General features: G+C 38.8%; 1 protein-coding gene across 1 annotated transcript in view; it reads left to right on the top strand.

The window, feature by feature from the left end:
• NAA25 (N-alpha-acetyltransferase 25, NatB auxiliary subunit) overlaps nt 1–25,410 on the top strand; it is a 64,558-nt gene that overhangs the window by 23,372 nt on the left and 15,776 nt on the right. The window contains exons 10-17 of the mRNA XM_049865458.1: nt 700–869; nt 4,774–4,886; nt 12,055–12,262; nt 13,085–13,174; nt 17,202–17,382; nt 18,074–18,173; nt 23,171–23,322; nt 23,775–23,900. Of these exons, the coding sequence (XP_049721415.1) occupies nt 700–869; nt 4,774–4,886; nt 12,055–12,262; nt 13,085–13,174; nt 17,202–17,382; nt 18,074–18,173; nt 23,171–23,322; nt 23,775–23,900 (1,140 nt within the window). The remainder of the gene's footprint in view (nt 1–699; nt 870–4,773; nt 4,887–12,054; nt 12,263–13,084; nt 13,175–17,201; nt 17,383–18,073; nt 18,174–23,170; nt 23,323–23,774; nt 23,901–25,410) is intronic.

Below are 25,410 nucleotides of genomic sequence, written 5' to 3'. Positions count from 1 at the left end.
TTTGGCTATTATGGATAAAAAGCCATAAATTGGATCTGCTTTAAAAGTAAATACAGGATAAGAGTTAAGATATCAATTATGAGCTGATGCTTACTTGCTTCAGAATATTAACTAAGTCATCTCATTTTTTTCAGCCTTCATTCTTCAAGCAGTAAAAATGAAATTTACTTGTATTTTTGTCTTAGACAGTTTTTTTTATTGTGGCAAAATATATGTAAGAAAACACTTGCCGTTTTGACAATTTTCACGTGTACATTTCGTTGACATTAATCATGTCCATGGCGTGTAACCATCACCACCATCTGTTTCCAAGTTTTTTCATCACCTTTAACAGAAACTCAGTGCCACCTAAACAGTAACTTACCCCCTCCTACCTGTCCCTGGTGACCACTAATAAGCTTTGGGCTCTGTGTATTTGTTTTAGACAATATTTTGTCTATACAAAACCATTCTTTTTTAAAGAAACAGGTGAAGGTGGTTAGTCACTCTGCAATAATAAAATGCCAAAATTGAAAAGAAATTTATTTTCTAGAATATACTCATAGTTCTCTTTTATTCCCATGTGTATTGCTTTATGATTATGAAAAAAAAAATTTTAACCTTTTAATTTGTTTCTTAAAAAATTTTTTTTGATTTGACTTTAAGCTTTGGGAAAGACAGTAGAATCACAAAATACCTTTTTTACGTGTTTATACCCAGCTCGTTAGAAGGAGAAGTACATTATTCTGCAGAAGAAGCTGTGAAGTTTATAGAGGATCGGATAACAGAAGAATCTAAAAGTTCTCGCCATCTTCGAGGGCCGCATCTAGCTAAATTGGAGTTGATTAGGCGTTTACGACATCAAGGTTGTAATGATGAGTACAAACTGGGTAAGAAACAATGATGTTTGGGAACCCAGGAGAAGAGAACGGGATACCCTCAGTGCTTAAGTACAGTATTCGTTATCTGAGGCTGATAGTGACAGAGCCATGCTTGGGAAGCAACAATCCTCATACCCTGAGAATATTTCCTAACGAATGGGTCACTTATAAAATCAGTCCTTAGTCACGTATCGGACCAGGCTTGACATTAGCATCTCCCCCTTTTCTCTCAGTCTTTTCAGGCATTCTCTTGCTAACCTAACAATAAAGTCAAAGTCAATGTCAATAAAAGGTTCAGATTTTGTGAAACGGATGAAAGGTTTCTTGTAAATCTGCTCCAACCACTCACAAAGCCATTGAGAAAGGAACATTTGGCGGTTAGGCCAGTTCACAGCTGCAGAGGAATTTACAAGGATAATGACAAGATGGGAGAAAAGAGCGATTTGGATAGGAAAGCACTGAGAGAGGTCCTCAGGAAAGTTGATGAAGCCCTTAGGTGTTTTTATAAAATTTTTTTTTATGATCACGCTGTACAGGAAACGAAGGATGTCACACTGGCTAGTTGACAATCTTGTTGGAAAAATGACAAAATAAAACGGTAATTCTTTGGTCATACTAAGTAAGAATTAGTTTATAGCTGTAATTATTCCCTAACTTTTGTTAAATTTAAGGTAATAAACTTTATTAATTTTTCAGCTTTATTTTTTAACGTGAAGCCCAAAAGAAACCTTTTTTGGGAAACTAACAATTTTGGAGGTTTCGTCTCCATTAAAAGTTGATTGATTTTAAGAGGGTTGTTTTCGGGGACAAGTTTTCCTGCGATAACGAGTATCTATGTCCCTTTTCATCATTTAATAATAATCTTTGTAGCTTATTCTAAAGTTTACCGTGGATCTCTTTCAGTCTTTCCCTTTGTTGATCAGTCGTAGCTAAGTTTGAATTCCATGGTGACGTTTTTCTTTGGATAGCCAACAGTCTATGTTAGTTTCGGAATTGCAAATGAAAACTTTCATATGACCTTCAGCAAAATGTTGGTAAAATAAATTCCAAAGAGGTACCTTCTTTCCAAAGCTGGATAGACGGGTTTGCATTGGCTTTATCACTTGCTGTACTTACCCCTGTCTTTCCCTTCCCACCACCACCACCACACATCTTGAAAATTTAAATTTGTCTATTCTCTACAGAAAAATAATTTTTTTAAAACCAGACCAGTAAGTAATTCTTAGCTTTTTTTGGATTGCAGAGTCCTGCAAGAATCTGATTAAAGCCAGAAAAATGTAAACAGGAACTGAGCCCTAAAATGTTTTGAGAGGCCGGGGTTAAAAATCCTTGCTGCTTAAATCTCAGGTCAATTTGAGAACATTTTCTTTTTTTTTTTTTTAATTTGGGGAAAAATAAAATAAATGGGTAGCTTTCTACATATTCAGGTTTAAATTTTCCATAGCGAGTGACCTTGTTGTTGGAATTAGCTACAGGCCAATGGCTCTTGCTGTTTATTCTCTCTTCTGTTAGTGTGACTGAGTTAATAAACAATTCCTTTCATCTAATTAACATTGAATACTTGTTAAGTAGTTCATGAACAATTGTGGAGAGAAACGTGTTTGTTTAATATTTGCGTATAAAAGCCCATCACTTTTTTTTTATGGTTTTTATTGTGCTTTAAGTGAAAGTTTACAAATCAAGTCAGTCTCTCACACAAAAACCCGTATACACCTTGTTACACACTCCCAATTACTCTCCCTCAAATGAGACAGCCCGCTCTCTCCCTCCGCTCTCTCTTTTCGTGTCCATTTTGCCAGCTTCTAACCCCCTCCACCCTCTCATCTCTCCTCCAGGCAGAGATGCCAACATAGTCTCAAGTGTCCACCTGATCCAAGAAGCTTACTCCTCACCAGCATCCCTCTCCAACCCATTGTCCAGTCCAATCCATGTCTGAAGAGTTGGCTTCGGGAATGGTTCCTGTCCTGGGCTAACAGAAGGTCTGGGGGCCATGACCGCCGGGGTCCTTCTAGTCTCAGTACAGTCTCAGTCAGACCGTTAAGTCTGGTCTTCTGAGAATTTGGGGTCTGCATCCCACTGCTTTCCTGCTCCCTCAGGGGTTTCCTGTTGTGTTCCCTGTCAGGGCAGTCATCGGTTGTAGCCGGGCACCATCTAGTTCTTCTGGTCTCAGGATGATGTAGTCTCTGGTTCACGTGGCCCTTTCTGTCTCTTGGGCTCGTAATCACCTTGTGTCCTTGTTGTTCTTCATTCTCCTTTGATCCAGGTGGGTTGAGACCAACTGATGCATCTTAGATGGCTGCTTGGTAGCATTTAAGACCCCAGACACCACTCTCCAAAGTGGGATGCAGAATGTTTTCTTAATAGATTTTATTATGCCAGTTGACTTAGATGTCGCCTGAAACCATGGCCTCCCAAACCCCTGTCCCTGCTGTGCTGGCCTTCGAAGCATTCAGTTTATTCAGGAAACTTGTTTGCTTTTCGTTTAGTCCAGTTGTGCTGACCTCGCCTGTATTTTGTGTCGTCTTTCCCGTCGCCTAAAGTAGTTCTTATCTGCTATCTAATTAGTGAGTACCCCTCTCCCACCCTCCCTCCCTCCCTTCCCGCCTCGTAACCATCAAAGAATATTTCTTCTCTGTTTAAACTATTTCTCGAGTTCTTATAATAGCGGTCTTATACAATATTTGTCCTTTTGCAACTGACTAATTTCACTCAGCATAATGCCTTCCAGATTCCTCCATTTTATGAAATGTCTCACAGATTCATCACTGTTCTTTATCGATGCGTAGTATTCCATTGTGTGAATATACCATAATTTATTTATCCATTCATCCGTCGATGGGCCCCTTGGTTGCTTCCATCTTTTTGCTATTGTAAACAGTGCTGCAGTAAACATGGGTGTGCATATATCTGTTCGTGTAAAGGCCCTTGTTTCTGTAGAATATATTCCAAGGAGTGGGATTGCTGGATTGTATGGTAGTTCTATTTCTAGCTTTTTAAGGAAGTGCCAAATTGATTTCCAAATTGGTTGTACCATTTGACCTTCCCACAAGCAGTGTGTAAGTGTTCCAATCTCTCCACAGCCTCTCCAACATTTATTATTTTGTGTTTTTTGGATTAATGCCAGCCTTGTTGGAGTGAGATGAAATCTCATCGTAGTTTTGATTTGCTTTTTTTTTTTTTAATGGCTAATGATCGTGAGCATTTCCTAATGTATCTGTTAGCTACCTGAATGTCTTCTTTAGTGAAGTGTCTGCTTATATCTTTTGCCCATTTTCTAATTGGATTATTTGTCTTTTTGCAGTTGAATTTTTACAGTATCATGTAGATTTTAGAGATCAGGTGCTGATTGGAAATGTCATAGCTAAAAACTTTTTCCCAGTCTGTAGGGAGTCTTTTTACTCTTTTGGTGAAGTCTTTGGATGAGCATAGGTGTTTGATTTTTAGGAGCTCCCAGTTATCTGGTTTTTCTTCTGCATTTTTAGTAATGTTTTCTATACTGTTTATGCCATGTATTAGGGCTCCTAACATTGTCCCTATTTTTTCTTCCATGATCTTTATCATTTTAGATTTTATGTTTAGGTCTTTGATCCATTTTGAGCTCATTTTTGTGCATGGAGTGAGGTATGGGTCTTGTTTCATTTTTTTGCCACTTCTTTTTTCAATTGATTAAAGTATAATAATAAGTAAACTGAGTTGATGAGATTCATCTGCTTTTTCAGCTATTTGTTTATTTTTAAACGGGCGAGTGCTCTTCTGGCCCTCAGATCTCATTTATTGTCATTTCCATTCATTCTCATGCAAGCAAAGTTTCAATTTTATTTAATTGAAATAAACATTTTCAAATATCTCACTTAAATTAGACATTTCTTCAGTTCCTTTAATCATCTTGTGATTTTTTTTCCCCCTCTTTTAGGTGATCCCGAAGAATTAATGTTTCAGTATTTTAAAAAGTTTGGGGATAAACCATGTTGTTTCACAGACCTCAAGGTGTTTGTTGACCTCTTGCCCGCTACACAGTGTACAAAGGTAAGTGCAGATCAGTACTCTGTTGGCGCCTGTACTTAGTGAAACTAGGGTTAGTGTTTGCGTTTCCTTTCTGAAACATGTGCGACTGGTGAACGCGAGATGTCAAGATAGATGCTCTGTCAAGTCAAGTACTCTGGGTGCTATCAGATTGAAGGCACGATGTGCCAGTATGAGAAATAATAAGACCCTGGCAGAAACTAAACTCTCTCTCTTTTTTTTTTTTTTTTTTAACATTTTGAGATAGTTACAGATTTACATGCAGTTGTAAGAAGTAGTATAGACAGATCCTGTGTACCCTTCATCCATTTTGCCCAGTGGTAACATCCTATATGACTAATAACTATAGTACAACGTCAAAGTTAGGAAATTGGCACAGATGCAGTTCACTGGCCTTCGTCAGATTTCATCAGTTCTGCATGCATCCTTGTGTGTGTGGGTGTGTATATATAGTGTAGTATTTCGTGCACAGATTCACGTGAGCACGACCACAGTCAAGATACAGAACATTTCTGTCATAAGAATGCTTTGTGCTACCCTGTTATAGCCACAGCCACCTTTCTGTGCCTGCCCCCCTCCACAGTCACTAAAGCTGGGCAACCACTAATATGTTTTCCATCTTTATAACTTTGCCAGTTCAAGAATGTTATATATAAATGGATTCGTATAATGTGTAACCTTTTGAGATTGGCTTTTTTAACGTGGCATAATTCCCTGGAGATTCATCAAAGTTGTGTGTATCAGTAGTTTATTCACTCGTATTCCTGAGTAGTAGTCCATGGTATGGAGGTACCATAGTTTCTGTAACCATTCATTCACCTGCTGAAGAACATCTGGGTTGTTTCCAGTTTGTGGCTTTCACAAGTAATGCTGTTAGGAACATTTGTACAAGTTTTTGTGTGAATGTAAGTGTTCATTTCTCTGGGAAAAATGTCTTACGTTAATTGCTTAAGAAACTGCCAAACTGTTCCCTAGAGTGGCTGTGCCATTTAACAGTCCCAACAGCAACGTATGAGTGACCTTGTTTTCTGCCTCCTCGCCAGCGTTTAGCGTTGTCACTGGTTTTTATTTTAGGCATTCTGATAGGCGTGTAGTGATATCTCATTGTGGTTTTAATTTACATTTATCTGATGGTTAATAATGTTGAACATCTTTTTATGTGCTTTTCCCCATCTGTTTATCCTCTTTATTGAAATGTCTTCTTATGCCTTTTGCCCATTTTCTAACTGAATTGTTTGCTTTTACTGCTGAGTTTTGAGAATTCTTCATGTATTCTCAATATAAGTCCTTTTTCGGATACATCGTTTCAATTAATTTTCTCCTTGTCGGTTGTCTTTTCATATTCTTAATAGGGTCTTTGCAGAAAAAAGTTTTTCGTTTTAATGATGTGCTGAAAACTGCAAGGGTTAGTCACTATTTTGTGACTGCTGAAACAGTCTAAAAATCAAGTCTTAGAGTTTTTTTTAAGTAAGCTTTTTATTTTAGAATAATTTTAGATTTACAGAAAAGTTGTAAAGGTTGTACGGAGAGTTTCCATATATCCTTAGCCAAACTTTTCCCAAAGTTAATGTCTTAAATTAGCATGGTACATTCATGAAAACCAAGAAACTGACATTAGTACATTGCTACCAGTTAACCTCCGGAATTTATTTGCATTTCTCCATTAATTTTCTGTTACTGTTCCAATATCCAATCCAAAGTACCACATGGCATTTAGTTGCCTTGTGCTGGGAATTTTTTATGTGAATAAACAGCGTTACATATCAGAATTGAAACCGTATCTTTAGATTCCTCATCCACAACAACATGTATTGGGTCAGATCGCTCACCCATTGGTGGGAACTTTACACTGCGTTCCACATTAAAGGTTTACAGTGTTAGAAATTGTCAACTGGGAACCTAACTTGCGGTGTAAACTTTTACTGAAAACACAATAAAATATTATTGAGAAAAAAAGCTTACAGTGTTTAGCCCAGAATATCCCTGGTAATGGGCAGTTGGAGTACTTTGCCTGTCTGAAAGACACTGTGCCTCTGGTAGAGTAGAGCAAAACATAAAGAAATGGAGGCAAATATAAGGAGAGTTGGTGAATTTGGCCTGCTTTACTTATGTACAGTTTTGTAATTGGTGAAGGATGGAAGTCTGCCTGTCATACAAAGATGTGGTAACCCCATGTGGAATGAATGAGGTACAGTGGGGGCACGATGGGGATGACCAGCACATTTGTTTAGTGTCCCCATCTTCAGTCACCAGGGCCCTACTCTTCGGCAGACTTGAGCTTACACATCTAGGGCAGGTGTAGCAGTGTGTTCCTAAACTGGTAAGTAGCCAGCAGACTATATCGGGTCCTGAAAGGATGTCACCATTCCTTTGGGTTAGTAGAGGGTTGGGATGATGGGCTTAGGGCTCAGGCTAAGCTTTAGAAGGTACCAGCTAAATTGTTAATGTTTACAAAGAGGGCTCAGGGCTGTGGGAGCAGGGTTGAAAGCAGATGAGAGAGAAATATTGGCATGACAGAGAGAGCCTTGGTCTGGTGAGGACAGAGTACTTCATGTTATTTGGAAAGCTGTCTTGTTGAAGAAGGATTAGAACAGGGGCCAGGAGGAAGTTGTTAAAGGGAGTTTGAAATTTGCTCAACGAGAAAAATATTTTTTTAGTAGTTAGAATTCTCCAAAAATTGTGTGTGAGTTGCATGTTATTTGAGGGATTGAAGCAGATTCTAGGTGACCAAGTAGGAGGGATTCATTCAGTAAGTGCTTGTTGAGCATAGTATGTGCTAAGCACTGAGATGGGAGACAAATGATCATGTCCCACAATACTAACCATCTTGTAAGGTGAAGCACCAAATGAGGGGCTGCGTTAGAGGAACATCTAAGTTGCCTTCAACTGTGGTTCTAGGAAGGTTTCTTACCGGGGACCTAATACAGCTCTACAGTGATGGGTATGTTTGAACATCCTAGTTCATCGCATATGACCCCAAACTAAAAAAAAATCAAACCCATTGCCATCGAGTTGATTCTGACTCATAGCGACCCTATAGGACACAGTAGAACCGCCCCATAGGGTTTCCAAGGAGCGGCTGGTCATGTCAGCTGCTGACCTTTAGGTTAGCAGCTGAGCTCTTAACCACTCCACCACCAAGGCTCCCATATGACCCCAAATAGTAAGAATTTTCCTTTCAGAGGAACTGATATACTGGAATGACTAGCAGTGATAAGGTAGTCATTGTTCTCTGAGACAGAGGGTGAAAACCTGTTGCAGTGAGATTCATAGGCCCCATGTAAATTTTAATTGAGGGAGGTAATTTTGTTGTTAGAACCTTTTAACTGCAGGGTGACTGCAATAGCTAAAAATCCTGCCACTCAGCAGTATGTTTGTCAGAGGATTGCAAAATGTCCAAGTAAGGTTCAAACTGAAAACTGTTGACCTAGTTTTAGAAAGCCAGATCTTTCTAAAATGTGACTCGCCCCTAGGAGTGGGCCATTGAGTCCGGTTATCCTGAAGTGGCGTACCCAGCATGATGTTTTAATCCTTCGTTTTCTTTGCTTTGGGGTTTTTAGCTAAGCAATAAAATGATTCTCATTTTCAAAGAAGCTTTTTGCCTAGCAGTAAACTGTACAGAGTAGAAAATGAAGGATTGTTTCATAACAAAACCTGCTTGGAAGAGTCTTATTTAGCATTCACTAAAAAAGGCATTAATAGTAAGCACAACTATTACATAAAATGGCTTGCAAGAATGGAAGAGCTGGCAGTAGAAATTATGCAGGCATTTAATAAAAAACAAAAACCAGTGCAATAGTTTCTTTGGTACAGATACGGAATACGTATCAGATCACTTCTGAACATAATAATTAAAATTCATACAAATGTAGACAAATTGAAGCAAAATTGTTACAGATGTGAAATTGCATGATTGGGTTTTTTTTTTTTTAGTTTCCTTTATTTCTGTCAAAAAATTTCATGTATATAAGTGAAAAAGCCAAATAGTGCTATAGGGCTTACACTGAAAAACAGCAGCGGCCCTGAGTTCCGGCTCTCCAGAGGCAACTCTTAACTGTTTCTTCTGTTGTTTACTTCCATATTTCTTAATTATTGCTTTATGTAGCTATTTGTTCACTGCAATTAATAGCCCTTATCTATCTTTTAATGCTAGAAGGTGATAATGTAGATATTTGTAACATCCTGCTTTGCCCCTTACACGCTTCCCCCATCTTCCCAGTGTGATTCAGCCATTATTCAGTATTTATAAATATATATATTTTTTTCCTTTTTTATTGAAAACACACACACCAAAACCCCTGCCAACACAACTTCCACATTTACAACTCAGTGACATTGATTACATTTTTCACGTTGTGCCACCGTTATCCCTGTCCTTATCCAAAATAGTCCACCACCATTAACGTAAAACTCAGTGTCTCCCAAACAAAAACTGCCCCCCCCCATCTCTTGCTCCTGCTAACCGTTAATAGTCTTTGGTTCCCGTATATTTGCTTACTTCATATAAGTGACATCATACGGTATTTGTCCCTTCAAGATTGACTTTTTTTTCTCTTGGCATGGTGTTTTCAAGGTTCATCCATGTTGAGGCATGCATCATAACTTCATTTCTCTTTATGGCAGTATTATATTTTTATAACTAAATATTATTCACAGCTAAGCCACTTAGGGAAACCCTGGTGGCATAGTGGTTAAGTGCTATGGCTAGTAACCAAGAGATCAGCAGTTCAAATCTACCAGGCGCTCCTTGGAAACTCAATGGGGCAGTTCTACTCTGTCCTTTAGGGTTACTGTGAGTCAGAATCAACTCGACGGCAGTGGGTAGAGTGGGTTGGGAGCCACTTAGCATCTGGAGATTACCTTTCTTACACAACTTTCTTTGTCTTTAGTATTTTTTGTTTGTTTGATTAATCCCAAACACTCTGACAGAACCATAGAAGTTTTAAACTCCTCTTAGTGTGGTCTACAACTTGAGGTAATAGATCTGTTTCGGCTCCCAGGCCCCATCCCTTCCCCCTCCCCAGAAATACTTTTGTAGAGCCTGTTTCTGTCTTCTCTGTTTTGGGACTTCTACATTTAATTGATAGTGTTCTGGGCTCCAGGTTTTGGGGTAGGTTGGTGGGGGCAGTGGAGAGGCTGGGGCTGTCATCACTGACTATGCTCAGTTTCACTGTATCCTCTGTTTGCAGCTGTGCCTGCTCTTTCTGAGTCTACAGTGTCTGGTTCAGCTTCTAGAAGTAAACTCACAGACTTCAGCTGAGCTAAGGGATCATTCTGTGAGCTTGGGGTGGGGTCTGACTTCCTAGAATTTAGCTAAGGCTCTTATTTTCAGCCCCATCTGTACCTTAGCTTGCTTCTTATCAGTGCCCTCTGCATTTGTATGATGGTAAAGTCAGCTATCTTGGCCCTGCCTAGTTCACTGCTTACACTTGCCCTTCTGCTTTTTATCTTTGGAAATTTTGTTAGTTTCTAAATTTTCTGTCATCTCTTCCCAACTTCTTGATCCTTGTGGCTTTATTCCTTCTTTTCATTCCTTGCTTTGTCATCTTAATGAGATTTTGGGAGAGAGTGAAAATAGGCATGTGTTTAATATGTAAATGAAACTGGTGTTTTCTGTTTTTGCTGTTAATAAATTTAAAGCTATAAAAACATTTCAAGGCAAAATGTTACCATTTGGGGACACTGGGATACACGGGATCTCTCTGTTATTTCTTATAACTACATGTGAATCTACGATTATCTCAAGATAAAAAGTTTAGTTAAAAAAATTCTAAGGCTTCTAACATGACATAACCACTCCTTTTAATGTATAACCTTTCCTTTAAGAATTTATTTGTATATTAATATACAAATATTAATTGTAGTATGTATTTTATTGGTAATCTGTTCTTTTCTATGGTCTTCAAAATGAAACTTTTTTTTATTGTGGTAAAATATATATAACATAAAATTTGCCATTTTAACCATCTGTATGTGTATAGGAAACCCTGGTGTTGTAGTGGTTAAGTGCTGTGGCTAGCAACCAAAAGGTCGGCAATTTGAATCTACCAGGACTTCCTTGGAAACTCTATGGGGAAGTTCTACCCAGTCCTATAGGGTCGCTATAAGTCAGAAATGACTTGATGGCAGTGGCTTTTTTTTTTAATATGTGTATAATTTAGTGGCATTAATTAGATTCACAGTGTTGTACAATCATCACCACCATTTCCAAAACCCTTTCATCGCCCCAAACAGAAACTCTATACCCAGTGCCTCCTCCCCTCAGCCCCTGGTAACTTCTGCTATCTCTATGATTTTGCCTGTTCTAGATATTTTATATAAGTTGAATCATACAGTATTTGTCTTTTTGTGTTCGGCTTATTTCACTCAGCATGTTTGTAAGGTTTGTTCATATCGTGTGAATCAGAACTTCACCTCTCTTGATGGTTGCATGGTATTTTATTGTGTGTATGTACACTTTTTTTAATCCATGCATCAGTTGATGGACACTTGGGTTGTTTTCACCTTTTGGTTATTGTGAATAATAGTGCTATGAACATTGGTATACAAGTATCTGCTTGAGTCCCTGTTTTCAAATCTTTGGGGCATAATTATACTTCTAAATTGCTACATTATATTATGTTAATGTGCTGTAGTTTAGGAAACATTCCCACAGTTTTTCTAATCTTTTGGTACCCATTGTACGTGACTTTGACAGAACACTTTTGACCAGCAATGAATGAGTCACTAGAGCTTCACCAGCATTGTGTGTTATCACTGATTTTTTTGTTTTTGCTATTTTGGTAGCTAGAACATGGCATACTAGAGGGATTTTAATTTATATTTCTTTTTTAGATTTCAGTAAAATGTTGTAATAGGATTAAGATCAGCCAGGAGTTGAAGTGATTATATTTAAGTCCACGATAGTAAATGAAGTTCCACATTGACACTACTGATTCAGTAACACGTGATGGATTCAGATATATTCAGAAAAGTATTTGCTAATGAATGATACAATAAATAACTACTTTGAACGTCTTAAATTTTCACCAGCAGTGAATGAGATCTGTATTTCTTCCTTGATATCTTTTTCTGGATCATTTCAATTTCTGTTAATTATGGCCACTGAAGACTAGTACTGGGAAGACTAGTTGTATTTTGAGACCTGTGCTCTTTTGTTTTCACTTTACAGTTCATCAATCAATTACTCGGAGTTGTTCCTTTGTCGACACCAACAGAGGATAAGCTGGCACTGCCTGCTGACATCAAAGCCCTACAGCGGCATTTGTGTGTGGTGCAGCTGACAAGGTTACTTGGCTTGTACCACACCATGGACAAAAGTCAGAAATTGAATGTGGTCAGAGAATTGATGCTAAGGTACCAGCATGGATTAGAATTTGGTGAGCAATCTTTCAAAATGTGCACTAGTTCCCTGACTCCCTGATCTGCTAAAGCTTGGAAGTCCGTTTTGTAAGCACACTCATAGCACCTTGTTATGGTGAGTTTGGCAAAGAGAATATTCAGTCAGGTGAGAAGACCATCCAAGTAATTGCATGTAAAACCTTCCTTAAGCTTGGAGTTTTAAATAATTATAATTGGTTTCCAGTTGGCCATATTCTTCCTTATCTGGTGAGCTTAATTTTTATTACGTTGAGGCTCATGAATTGCATAGGGTTTATGATAATAATTGTCAGATTTTCTCTATATAGGCCTGAATATATTTTTAATATATAGAATATGTAAGGGAACACATGAATATTGTAAATTGTGAGATGACTACTTAATTTAGAAGCAGGAGACCTTCAGATTGACCTGGCTGGTGCCACATATTTGTGATAGAAATATAAATTATCTCAATAGAAGATGTCAGTATTTCTCTATTCTAAAACTTTAGATAAAGTAAGGAGTATAACGTTAACTTAGTTGTTCATGGCCCTTGGCTTATTTTCTTTTCTTCAGCTAACTCCTTCTAAATCTTACTGCTTTCCCTTTTGGGACCTTGCACGTACCATCTCTGTTCTGGGACCTTTCTTCTGTCTCCAGCTGCGTGTGGTATCGTCTTCTTTTGCACCCTTTGATTTATAGCTCATATTTTTATTCTGGTACTTAGCTCATTCTTCTTTTCTTTTCTCTCTCCTGTCCCTTTCCTGCTCTAAAAACTCCTTCGGGGCAGTAATAGTTAAACAAATGTTAAAATGTGGATATGATTTTTTCCCCTGTAGGGAAATCCTGTTTGAAAACGGAATTGCAATTTTCAGACTATTACTGCCTCCTTGCTGTCCATGTGCTTATTGATATTTGGAGAGAAACAGGTAAGCAGCAGTGATTTCAGTTTAATGTCACGCCTTGTTTTTCTTGATTATAAGTACTGTATTTTTTCCTTAATTATGTCATCTAAGGATTTGATTTATGCTTTTAGGTCTTCTTCTTTTCTCCAGAGTGCCTCTAGAAGAATCCAAACCTCTAATTTTTCCTCCTTCCTGTAGTCAGGATAATCTTAAATTGATGATACCTGTTCTATTTTTAAATATTTCTGAATAGTGTGTAATGACTACACAAAAAGGTACTACAAAGTTAAAGTCCTTAAAATGTAGTGTATCACGGAAGAAAGGCATGGTGACCTGCTTCTGAAAGGTCACAGCCTTGAAAACCCTGTGGAGCACAGTTTTACTCTGACATACATGGGGTCACCATGAGTCAGGATGGATTCAATGGCACTGGGTGTAGGTATACATATTCATAAAATATATGGCCTAGCTTAGAATATTATTAAATTAGTCTATAAACCCGATATTCTTTTAAATAGTGTGAAATAATGATATGTCATTAGGTATTTTAGGCTTCATAATTTATTTCAAAACTTAGAATTTCAAAAAGACTTTTATAAAAATGATCTATGCCACAGGAACCTGTTTTTCCATATATGCTTCCTCCAAAAATGCAATAAAATATTATTTAAAAAAAAAAAAGGCAGTGTAACAGATTCAAAGTTAGATATGTAGCCCGTGGAACAGAATAGCACATTTTATCTACTTAAAAAAAAGTTTGCATAGAGTAAAATTCATTCTTTTTGGAATACAGTTCTGATTAGCCAGTTTAAGACAAAGGTATGAATGGTACATGGTAAAGTAGACATCCGAGTCATTGAGGAAGGAAAAGGAGATTGAGCAAATGTTGTTGGAATTGCCCTTTCTTTAGGTCCAACTCCTGGCGTTGTCTCTAATTAGCAGTTTTTAGGAAAAAATAACTTTAGGCACTTACTGTGTATTATTCACCAGAATAAACTACAGAAGAAAGACTGGGGAGATAATGGTGAGCAAGACAGACATACCTCGTGGAACATTTCATGAAGCATTCAGTTTTGATCATGCTGTTGTCATACAGAGTCCTTACAGGTGCCCTGCTTTTCTGAGAATGGTTTACAGTGCCCTTTATACTCTGGTGTCTGCTTGCCTCTCCAGATTCTGATGTCTCATAGCCCTGCTGTCACTGCACAGCGTGTTGCCTCTCTTTGAGATAACTCTCTGACCCCTTTATTTTGTTTATCAAATTTGTTACCCAGATTTCAAAAACTGTGTCTCTGACAAGCCTGCCTTGACTTCACCCCCTCCCCGATTATGAGTTTTTTGCCCCTCTGAACCTCTGTAAGACATTGTGTCTAGCCATGTGGTAGTACTTGTTACGTTGTTTTGTACCAGGGTTGAGGATGAAGTCCTTGTTATCTGAACCCCTAGATTCATGAGGTTAGGGGCTGTAAAAGTCATCTGAAAACCACGAATGAACTGACTGCTTACTTGTTTAGTTTCTGGGCAAACACCCTTCCCCTTGTGTCCCTAGCATCCTTTCTGTCTCATAGCTGCCATGACTTTCTTAGTTTCTTATTTTTTGCACAAGATATCTGACCATGTCATAATAATAACAACTAGCATTTATTGATAGTCGGGCACTCTCGAAAGTGCTTTACAAGAATTAAGTAATTTAAACCTCGTAACAATACTGTTATTGTCATAATTTTACAGATGAGGGAAATAGTAGGGCAGAGAGAGAGCAGATAGGTAAATTGTCTAAAATCACACAGTACAAATACCTGGGGAATCATTTGCAAAGTGAAATCGCAGATCTTGCATAGATGGCAGGGTTTCTTGTAGTCAACAAGAGTGATGTTGAGTCAGTGCCCCAATCATATGCAGAGTTACTGTTTAAGTTCCATTTGGCAGAAATAGAAATCTATAGAAAATTGGTGAGGCTGTTGAAAGAGAATGATTTGAATGTGTAAAGATTCAGAAGAGGCCTTTGGGAAACTGATGATGCTCTCAAGTGTTTTTGCAAAAATTCATTTTTTAAAACACATATTTTATTGTGGTAAATGTATATATGTAATACATCGTTTGCCTTTTCAGCGTTCTTCGTGGCTATCTGTCCAATGGCGTTAGTTATGTGTATGCTATTTAGCCATTACCATTATTGGTTTCCACGTTTTCCCATCACCCTCAACAGAAGCTCAGTGTTCCCTAAGCAGTGAGTCTTCCCTTTTCCCTTCCTTCCACCTGCCCCTGGTAACCAGTAATAAATTTCAGTTTCTATACATTTGGCTATTCTAGGTATTTCATGTATGTAGGATCATTTGATATTTGTCCTTTTGTGACAGATTTATCTCAGTCAGCATAATGTTTTCAAGGTTTATCCATGTTGTAGCATGTATCAGTGCTTCCTTTCTCTTTATGGCTGAGTAATATTTAATTATATTTATGTATCGCATTTTATTTATCCATGTCTCTGTTAACGGACATTTAGGCTGTATCCAGCTTTTGGCTATTGTGAATAGTGCTGCAGTGTACATTGGTGTACAAGTTTATGTTCCTTCTTTCAATTGAAAAGGGCATTTCTTTTTCATTATGCTGCAAAAATAAGGAGTGAAGGATGTTACTTTTTTCTGCGATACAGTTAGAATAATTATGAAAGACCTTATCAACCCTTGATACACTTTTGATTTGGTGAAGAATTTGCATAGAGTTTAATTATATCCTAAATTTTCCAAAATCAAATAAATATCTTAATCATCTTTGACTTAATAGTTCAGAATGAGGTGTAAATTAAGCCAATCTTTTGCTGTTTACTTTGAAAATTTTTATTCCCATTTTAAAGAGATCTACTTTAACAAGTTTTTTTTTTCCCTCCTCTGATAACACGTATCTTTGAGTAACCAGGACTTCCTATAATTATCCATAATTGTCCATCTTTCTCTTCTACTCAGCTTTGAGCTTTTTGATGCCAGGAACCCCAGGTCTCATGTCTAGTGATCTGCTGGGGCATCAGTAAATGAGTGTTGAATTAAATAAAATTATGATTGTGAAGATGGGAAAACACTTAAAAGTGAAAGAGCAGAATACAAAATTATATGCATGCTATGATTACTGCTATGCGAAAGTAATTATAGTTGAAAGGAAATCCATCTAAGTAATAATGGTAGTTTGGGTCATTTGCATAGTCTGGGTAGGATTATAAGTGATATTTATCTAAAGCCTCAATTATTTGTATGTCCTATGTCCTTGCTTTGGGGGGGAAAAAAAGCCTATAGGATATAATTTTAAAAGCCCATTGCATGGAGTTTCTATTTTAGCTATTTTTCTGACTGTAAAAGTAGCATGTAGAAATTTTAGAAAGCAGTTTATTGACAGTCTCAGCTTTCCAGACTCTGAAAAGACACCTAACATTTTTTAATATTCTCATCTTTTTCTCTGTGCATATTTTATAGAATTGAGATGAACTCTTTATACTACTTTATACTTTTCTGTGTGTGTGTGAGTGTGAATTTGGTAAACAAAAGAAGTATCATTTTAGTTTGTCTAATTATTAATGAGCAATTTTTTTCAAATATCTTCTTTGACATCCTGTTAATAGAGTTACATATGGAAGAAAAATGATATCTAGAGAGAACATCTGTCTGGAGTCTAGTAGAGAAATTTTTAGTGGAAAGGTTGGTGGACCCCACTTCTTCAAAGTTCATCACTTCCCAGAATTTGGGACTTAGTGAGATTCCGTAACTTCACTCCAAGACCTGGGCAACCTACAGCTTGCATCGTTTTTACAGAGGGCATGTTTAAGAGCTGAGGTGAACATTGAAGCACTGCCTGTTTAGGAAAATTCCCTCATTTGGTTACAGGTGTGTACCAAAAATTTGTGCTTCGCCCTCTAATGTCATTCTTAGAATAGTTCGAGGAGGTAATGATGTCAGTAAGTTTTAGCTTTTGCTGTTGTCGTTGTAAACGCAGGAAAACATAGCCTGCTGTCATTTGGCTGTGAAGGTGTGTGGGTAATGCTTTTCTGTTTTGGTTCTAGGTGATGAGAACGCTGTGTGGCAGGCCCTGACTTTGCTGGAGGAGGGATTAACCCATAGCCCTTCCAATGCCCAATTCAAATTGCTGCTTGTTCGAATCTACTGTATGCTGGGTGCATTTGAACCGGTGGTGGATCTTTACTCCAGCCTTGATGCTAAGCACATACAGCATGACACCATTGGGTTGGTAGTATATACTCTGAATAATGAGCAGCCAGCTACGCCAGTGTGGGGGTCCTCACACAGAGCCCTGACTTTCAGATCTTAGTAGTGAAATTGTTCCTAGCATTAATCTTTTTAGATTACATAATCACCTATTATGACCCATTGCAAAACAAAAAAGGGTTTGTCTCCTAACATTTTGTGGGAATTTTTTAATCTTTACAATTAAGAAGTGGTAAGAAAATTTCACCCAGAAACAGGAAACGCTTTATATTCTGAGCCCTTGAAGTCTTGTGCCTTGCACTTGAGGATGACACATGTATTTTATTTTGTTGACCTCAGAGATCCCTTTAAATTTATATTTTAATTTACTGTTTGTGATGAATTAAGGGCATTTTTTTCTATCCCCTGTAGTGATGTTTCAGGAGGACAACATTATATTCTCTTACAGTTTATGTTCCGTCAACCATCAGAATGTGAGAAAAGGATGGCATAGAACTTCAGGTCTCGCACAGAGCTGGGCTAACCTTGTGCACGTGTTCGCTCTCTCTTTTTTCTTTAATTAATTTGATTCTGTGGATTAGATCATTTCTATCGCAGGGTATTTTTCCTTTTGCTGAGTTATTTCTTTGCCATAGTAATTTGAAGTGTAGTATTTGCTGCTAGAGACGGGTAAGTGTAACATGTTTTTTTTTCTTTCCTTCCCACCTAGTTATCTGTTGACCCGATACGCCGAGTCCTTAGGTCAGTACGCTGCTGCATCCCAATCCTGTAACTTCGCACTCAGGTTTTTCCACTCCAACCAGAAAGATGTAAGTGATGTTAAAAAAAAAAAAAAAAAGTATGGTCTTGCCTGCTCAGTGCACGTTATTCAGAAAGCAGCTTACCTCATGCCACAGGTGCACATGTTGAGGTACCCTGTGCTGAACTTGCAAGTGCCCCTAGGCCATAGGTAGAGGTAAAGAGTTAGTCATTGTGTTAGAATCTTAGTTTGTTTGATGTCGAATGGGCAATGTGTATATTTTTACAATAATAAATAAACATACATATATATTTGTTATAAGGGAGCAGGAAAAAAAATGGATATGTTTAATAGAATCCTTGGAGAGTTGTATTTACAACTGGGTATTAACAGAATAGGAAGTGTTATGCCTCTTAGATCTGTCTTTTGATCTCTGAGAGATTCTTTCCAAGAGTATAAGAAATAGCCCCTGAGAGTTTGTACTTGGGATCCCATGTAAGACTGCCGTAGCAGCTGTACCTCGTTACTTTTATTTCTGAAATTTATAAGCACTGGACTGTGCTCTTGGCATAAGGAGCCCTGGTGGTACAGTGGTTAAAGTGCTAAGCTGCTGATCAAAAGGTTGGTGGTTCAAACCCGTCAGCCACTCAGCAGGAGAAATATGTGGCAGTCTTCTCCGTGAAGATTTACAGCCTTGGAAACCCAGTGGGGCAGTTCTGCACTGTCCTGTAGGGTTGCTATGAGTTGGAACCGACTCATTGGCAATGGATTTAGTGCTGTTTGCCAACAGTGAGCGCACTTATATTTTCTAAATATTATAAAATTGAACAATTGGAGGACATTTCAAGATATTTCGGTAATTAAATAGTATGTTTTTAGAAGCAACAACAAACAAGACAGAGCTTCTCTGTGCTGTAATAAAGGATGGGGTTTGCGCCATATTTTTCACTGCAAGCAGACTTGGTTGGACTCCACTCGTCAGTTAAGCAGAGGCTTTTGTGGGAAAAACCGTTTGGTCTCTACCAGCTGTGGATACCAACTACCTGAGCACCTATGTGGAGAGAAGGAGCATCTCTAGGGTGGCCACTCTGCCTGTTTTGTTCTCACGTACTTCTAAGATTCATCCCCTGGAATTTGGGCCATGCTACATATCTGCTCGTAGCTTCCCGTTCTTGGCAATGAAGCTAGCTTCGGGGTCCTTCTTGGCAAATACTCATGAGAATTAACAAACAAACAAACAAACAAAAAACCCGTTTGTAATATGACAGCTGTGGCTGATCTACCTTCGTACTGACTCTTTACAGAGTATTAAACAGAGGCAGGGAAGAAACATTTCTGAACAGTGGAATATATATACAGGTCTCAGCTCGTGTTAACAATATGTTGGTCTCAGCTCACGTTAACAAGCTTTAGGGCATGGTCTAGAGGGCTGGAGTAGCAAAGGATCACTCTGAGCCGGTGGTCTTGTGCCCCCCATGGTTAGTATTCATGAGAGCCTTCCTTTTGTGCCACAGCTCCTGGTCAGGGGGAAAGGGAAGTTGGCATTAGCATCCGGGCACATTACTCGGAAGTACTAGCCTGGCTTCAAGGTCAGAAGGGCATCTCTTGGACATGGTGGTTCTAGAATCTCCTAGCAGGAGCGGGCAGTTTGATTATGTATCTGAGAGTTTTCACTGTGCATTCTGGTATCTGTGGTTGCCCTCCCCTGTTCTCTTACACTAGGAGAATTAGTTTTCACCAACTGAAAAAAGAAGCCCAAAAGAAAAGTGCTCCTCAAATCTCATCACTCTGGCTTTTGTTTCTGTAGTAAGGAATGGTTTAATGGAGGATTTGCTTTACTGAAGAGTCCTTTTCCAAGTTTTGTTCTTCAAATAGCGTTGAGGTAGTGGGGGATAAATGTGGGGTTAATTCCAGCCTGTTGGCTGGTATTACTCCAGATTTCAATCATCCAGTGGGTCTAGAAGAGCAGTATTGTTCATGAAGACTTGGATTTCCAGGAGCGATCTGCGAGGGCATATTGTCCTCAGTGGCTTTCCGTGTCTTTGTGGTTTTGCTGATGGGTGTGGTGGGAGTGACTAATTTATCTGAATATGTGATCTGATGCTGCACTTGGTAACATTTTAGCATTCTAAGACTAGGACTCTGCTTGAAATTTATTTTTATTACTGGTAGCTAAGAAGATAGAACTTAATTATATTAAGGTAGATAATCTTGGGAGACTCTGGGAGCAAAAGCAAAACAAAATCAAGCAAGAAAAAGTACCCCTTGGCCTCAGTGCCACAATAGGCCAAGTAGAGACTATGGTGTGGACTATTTCCTGAAGGAACTGAGGCTAAGAAAGATCACAATTAACGTGCTGTATGCTTTAATGAAATCTTGGTGGTGTAGTGGTTAGGAGCCACGGCTGCTAACCAAAAGGTCAGCAGTTTGAATCTACCAGGTGCTCCTTGGAAACCCTGTGGGGGTAGTTCTACTTGTCCCATAGGGTCGCTGCTCATAGTTTAGGAGCCCTAGTGGCACAGTGGCTAAGAGCTATGGCTGCTAACCAAAAGGTTGGCAGTTTGAATCTACCAGCTGCTCTTTGGAAACCCTATGGGGCAGTTCTACCCTGTCCTGTAGGGTCGCTGTGAGTCAGAATCGACTCAGCAGCAGTGGGTTTGATTTTGGTTTTTTGCTCCTAGTAGTAGAAATAACTCTCTGGAAAGCCAACATGTTTTATTCTTTGTGGTTTTCGAGATCCCCAGATACTTTTTTCTAGGGTGAGATGTATTTTGTTTTCAGGTGGCTCTTTCAAAGAACACTTTTAATCCTTGCAGGGAAAAATCTGGTATTCTGCTTTGTAAGGCTTTGTGCTGTGAGACTGAAAGTTCTGTTTGGAAGGTCTACACAGGGGCTCCTTTCTGGAGAGGTCATTGTCTGCTGTCGCCTTACTTTGGAATAGATTTTTTACAGTAGGAGAATTAGAGCTGGATTTCTACAGCTCCAAAGGTTGTTTATATGTTTTTACTGTTCTCCCCTCTTTAAAGTCTGTTTTAGGTATCCATGAGAATTATTATTCCGGGGTTCAATGTCCATGTATTCTGCTAATTTTTACAGTGACCAGGGTTCATTTCAGGAATCTCCGCGGGATGTAAATCACCTCATTGGTGCATAAACGAGTAGAAATAGGTACGGACAATATACTCTGATATTCAGAAGTCTTAAAGTGCCTGTGACTTCCAGTGTTGCCTGCAGTTCCATTGAGGGTAGTGGCTTCAAATAGTTCATACTTCACAGCCATTGTCCTATAGGTTGCTTCCCAGGCCCTTGTCTAATGGACAGTGGCACTTTACTGCAGCATTAAAGGAGGACTGAATTAAAAAAGACAAGCTAGAGAACCAAAGTTACCTTCTTAGTTTGTTAAAGGACTATATTCCTTCTATGTTGCCCCTTATTTTTCTTTTAAAAGCTATTGTCTTTTTTTCTAACGTGGTATTCCTGGGACTATTCTGAAATGTAGGCTGCCTCTGTACTGGGGAAGGCTTGGTTCTCTCCCTGAATCCTAGCATATTTTGGAGCTGTAATTTATAAATTTGACTGGAATCACTTGAGCCATTTGTTCATCCTGATTCATTGCTGAATGATACGTCCCTCACCAGCAGGTTTTTTCAAGCTGTAAGTTCCTATTGCAAAGGCTGATAGCAAACCTTGCTGTGTTTCCCGAGCTATGGGGCCACTGGATAGGCATATGTGTTTAGAATATCCTGGCCTCTTCCTGACAGGGCGTATCACTGTCCTTTACTCAAGCTAGAAGGTACACTCGAGCTTTTTCAGATAGTCCTTCTTTAACCCTGCAGGATCACAAGTAATCTTTTTAATTTTCTTGTGTCCGTCCGTCTTTAATTTCTCCAGATACTGCAGGCAAACAGCTCGCCGAGGTGTCCCGTGGGGGTTTAAAAGCCGCATCGAGTGCAGTTGAATTAGCGCCCGTGGCGCAATCCCGCGGCCTGAAATGAACCCTGCGAGGCTGTGTATCAGAGGGTATGTTGTTGACTATTGGCCTATTTTCCTACTGGGCAAGTTATTTGGACATAATGGAGATGGGGGCAGAGCTGACTGAGGCTGTGCAAAAAGACTGGCTTTTCTAAAGAGAATCATTGTTTGGGGCAGACATCAGCTTTGAGCTTAACACTTTCCTTGGCCCAAAGGGTTGACCTCCTGTCTTCTGGTCCTGATGGCATAGGCCCACACCCATGAAATGTTCTTCCCTGAGAAGTTCTTCTCTTGTGCCAGAGTTTCTGTTTAGATTTCTTTATCTTGCCTCTGTTCTCCATTTCACCCGCATATATATGTTAATTTGAAGTTAAGCACATGCTGTGAGTGCTCCTTCACGTGTTCATGGGAATTTTCAGCAGAGGTCTTAATGTAGTTTAGATGGACAAGAAGCCTGGTTCTTGAAGTCTTTCTGTCCTCAAAGTGGATCACGACATGCGTTTCTGTAGGTCTTTTGTTTGTTGTCTTATTTCTGTCCTAATGTAGTGTACTTATGCCCTTTGTTTGTGATACATATTCAAAAATAAAGAAAACCAAGGCGCAGCCCATCTTTTTCTGGAAGAGAGTGGTTTTTATTGTGGGTGGGAGTGGGGTGGTGGTTATATTACTCTGGTATTTTTAGAATCTTTGTTTAAAGCATTGATTATCTCAGATGCAGAAAAACATGAAGTAATGTCCCTTCCAAAATGGCACTAACCAAATTTTGATTGTCGTGGCATAACAAAACCTCCAGTCCTGTTGAATTGAAAGACATGACTGCCAAGAGAAGGCAGTAGCAGCAGCTGGGTGTTATCATCAGTAATATTAGTAAGGAAGAAACCTAAAGGGAAGTTTGACTTGGATGTAGAAAGAAAGAAAAATAACATTTTTAAAGGCTGATATTCTGCTTGGTGACCAAGACTTTTTTAAAGATTAGATTCAAAATCTTTTACTTAGCCTTGATTTTTTTGTTTTATTTGTCTTGGCTGGCAAGGTTTGCTTACATTGCATGACCTGTGAAAATATTTATACCAAGGTGATGTCTTTCCTTCCCAGACCTCAGAATATATTATTCAAGCTTACAAATATGGTGCATTTGAGAAGATCCCAGAGTTTATCGCTTTCAGGAACAGGCTGAATAATTCTCTTCATTTTGCACAAGTTCGTACTGAACGGATGCTATTAGACCTTCTACTTGAAGCAAATATGTAAGTATTACAAGTATGTAAGTAGAGCTAAAAAGGAACTAAAGAATTAGATGCTGAGAGCCACCAGTGGGCCTGTGAGTGTCATTAGCAAGATAAAGAAAAAGAGGAAACAAAAAAAAAAAAAAGAGAGAGAAAGAGGGAAGAGAGCAAGGGAGGAAAGGGGAGAGAGCTGGGTTCCATGTGGGGACCCCCCTAGGCTGTAGTTACTCCTGGTCCCTGCTGAGCTGACAGGGCTGGTCCACTTTACCTGGGTGGGCGGGGCTGCAGCATTACCTGTGACTGGTTCTGGTTCACTTTACACAAGCTCTTACTTCTGCCTGATAGCAAACCCTTCCTTCTTCCATGCCTTCCTCTCTCCCTTCCTCTTTCTAGTAATATAAAGTCTTGGCCAATATGTTTCCATGACTATTTTACTATTGAAATAATGCAGAGATAAAATTTCTATATCACAGATCAACCAGCTTAGCAGAAAGTATAAAGTCAATGAATCTTAGGCCAGAAGAAGATGACATTCCATGGGAAGACTTGCGAGACAACAGAGACTTAAATGTTTTCTTCAGCTGGGATCCAAAAGACAGGTAGCTGGAATTTAACCCCAAGATTTTTTTTTTTTAAAGATCAGGATGAATTTAAGATTGAAGGAAAAAAAAAAAAAAAACTTTTTTTTTTTTTTCCTAAACACAAGTATAGCAGCGTTTGTTGTAGAGACTAGAAAATATAGGTAAGCCAAAGGGGGGAAAAACACCACCCCTATGTTGGGACCACTGGCTAATCTAAAAGTTATATCCTACTTCATGACATATTCTATATGCTAAAAATTCTAGAAGAAAATACCAGACAGTATTTTTAAATGGGTAGAGAAAGCCTTTCTTAGCATTGCATCAAATCTGAAAACTTAAAGGATTTGACTTCTGAAATAATTGCCTTCTATTTTTTTTTATTATATAGAAGGAAATTCTGGTGGCGTAGTGGTTAAGTGCTACGGCTGCTAACCAAGTGGTCAGCGGTTCGAATCCGCCAGGCGCTCCTTGTAAACTCCATGGGACAGTTCTACTGTTTCCTGTAGGGTTGTTATGAGTCAGAATTGACTCGACAGCCGTGGGTTTGGTTTCATTTTTCGGTTTATTATACATAAGGAAACCCTGGTGGCGTAGTGGTTAAGTGCTGTGGCTGCTAAGCAAAAGGTCGGCAGTTCAAATCCACCAGGTGCTCCTTGAAACTCTGTCCTATAGGGTTGCTATGAGTTGGAATCAACTCGATGGCAACGGGTTTATTATATAGAAAGAATAAATTCTAAAAGTACATGGTAAATTGGTAAACATTTCTTCATCTATATTAATACTCTTAATATATATGAAGAACTCTTAATAAATCAATAAGAAAAAGATAACTGTCCCCCCCAAAAAAATTGGGCAAAAAGGCGTTAATAGGAAGTTCAAAGAAATATACAGAAGTAAAGACTATCTGTTGAGCAAATCAGAAAAGATTAATATTTGTGCTCAGCAAAGTTTTGGGGAAAATGGTTATTGTTGTGCATTTATGTGGGAGTAAAACTTTAGGGAATTTTGATGGTATGTATCAAGATTGAAAATGCCACATACCATTTAATACAATAGTTCCACTTCTAGGAAAGTGAATCCTAAGAAAAAAATGTATATGCATACATAGATTTATATAGGAGGTATTTCTGAATGTACTGCGTTCAGTTACTCGCTAGAAGGACCCACAGGACTCAACACGTAGTTGCACTCATGGGGAAGGTTTATTATAGAGAAAAGAATACGTGACAGGATCAGCAGGGGAAAAAGACTCAGGTGGCGTCTGGAGAACACCATCCCAGGCTTCCAGTGCTCTCCCTCCTGGGAGGGACACACCAAGCATGTTCCTTTCTCCAGCATTGAAAAATGCAGTCACATGTGCAATGTTTCTGCCCGGAGAGGCCTGTTAGAGATGTGGTGCCCAAGGTTTTTATTGGCTGGTTATATAGGCATCGTCTGTCTATTCCCAAGGAAACCCTGGTGGTGTAGTGGTTAAGTACAACGGCTGCTAACCAAGAGGTTGGCAGTTCGAATCTGCCAGGCGCTCCTT

This window comes from Elephas maximus, chromosome 22 (assembly GCF_024166365.1).
Source record: "Elephas maximus indicus isolate mEleMax1 chromosome 22, mEleMax1 primary haplotype, whole genome shotgun sequence".
Classification (NCBI taxonomy): Eukaryota; Metazoa; Chordata; class Mammalia; order Proboscidea; family Elephantidae; genus Elephas; species Elephas maximus.
The sequence above is the reverse complement of the archived record's forward strand: the minus strand, read 5'-3'. Positions and strand labels throughout refer to the sequence as shown.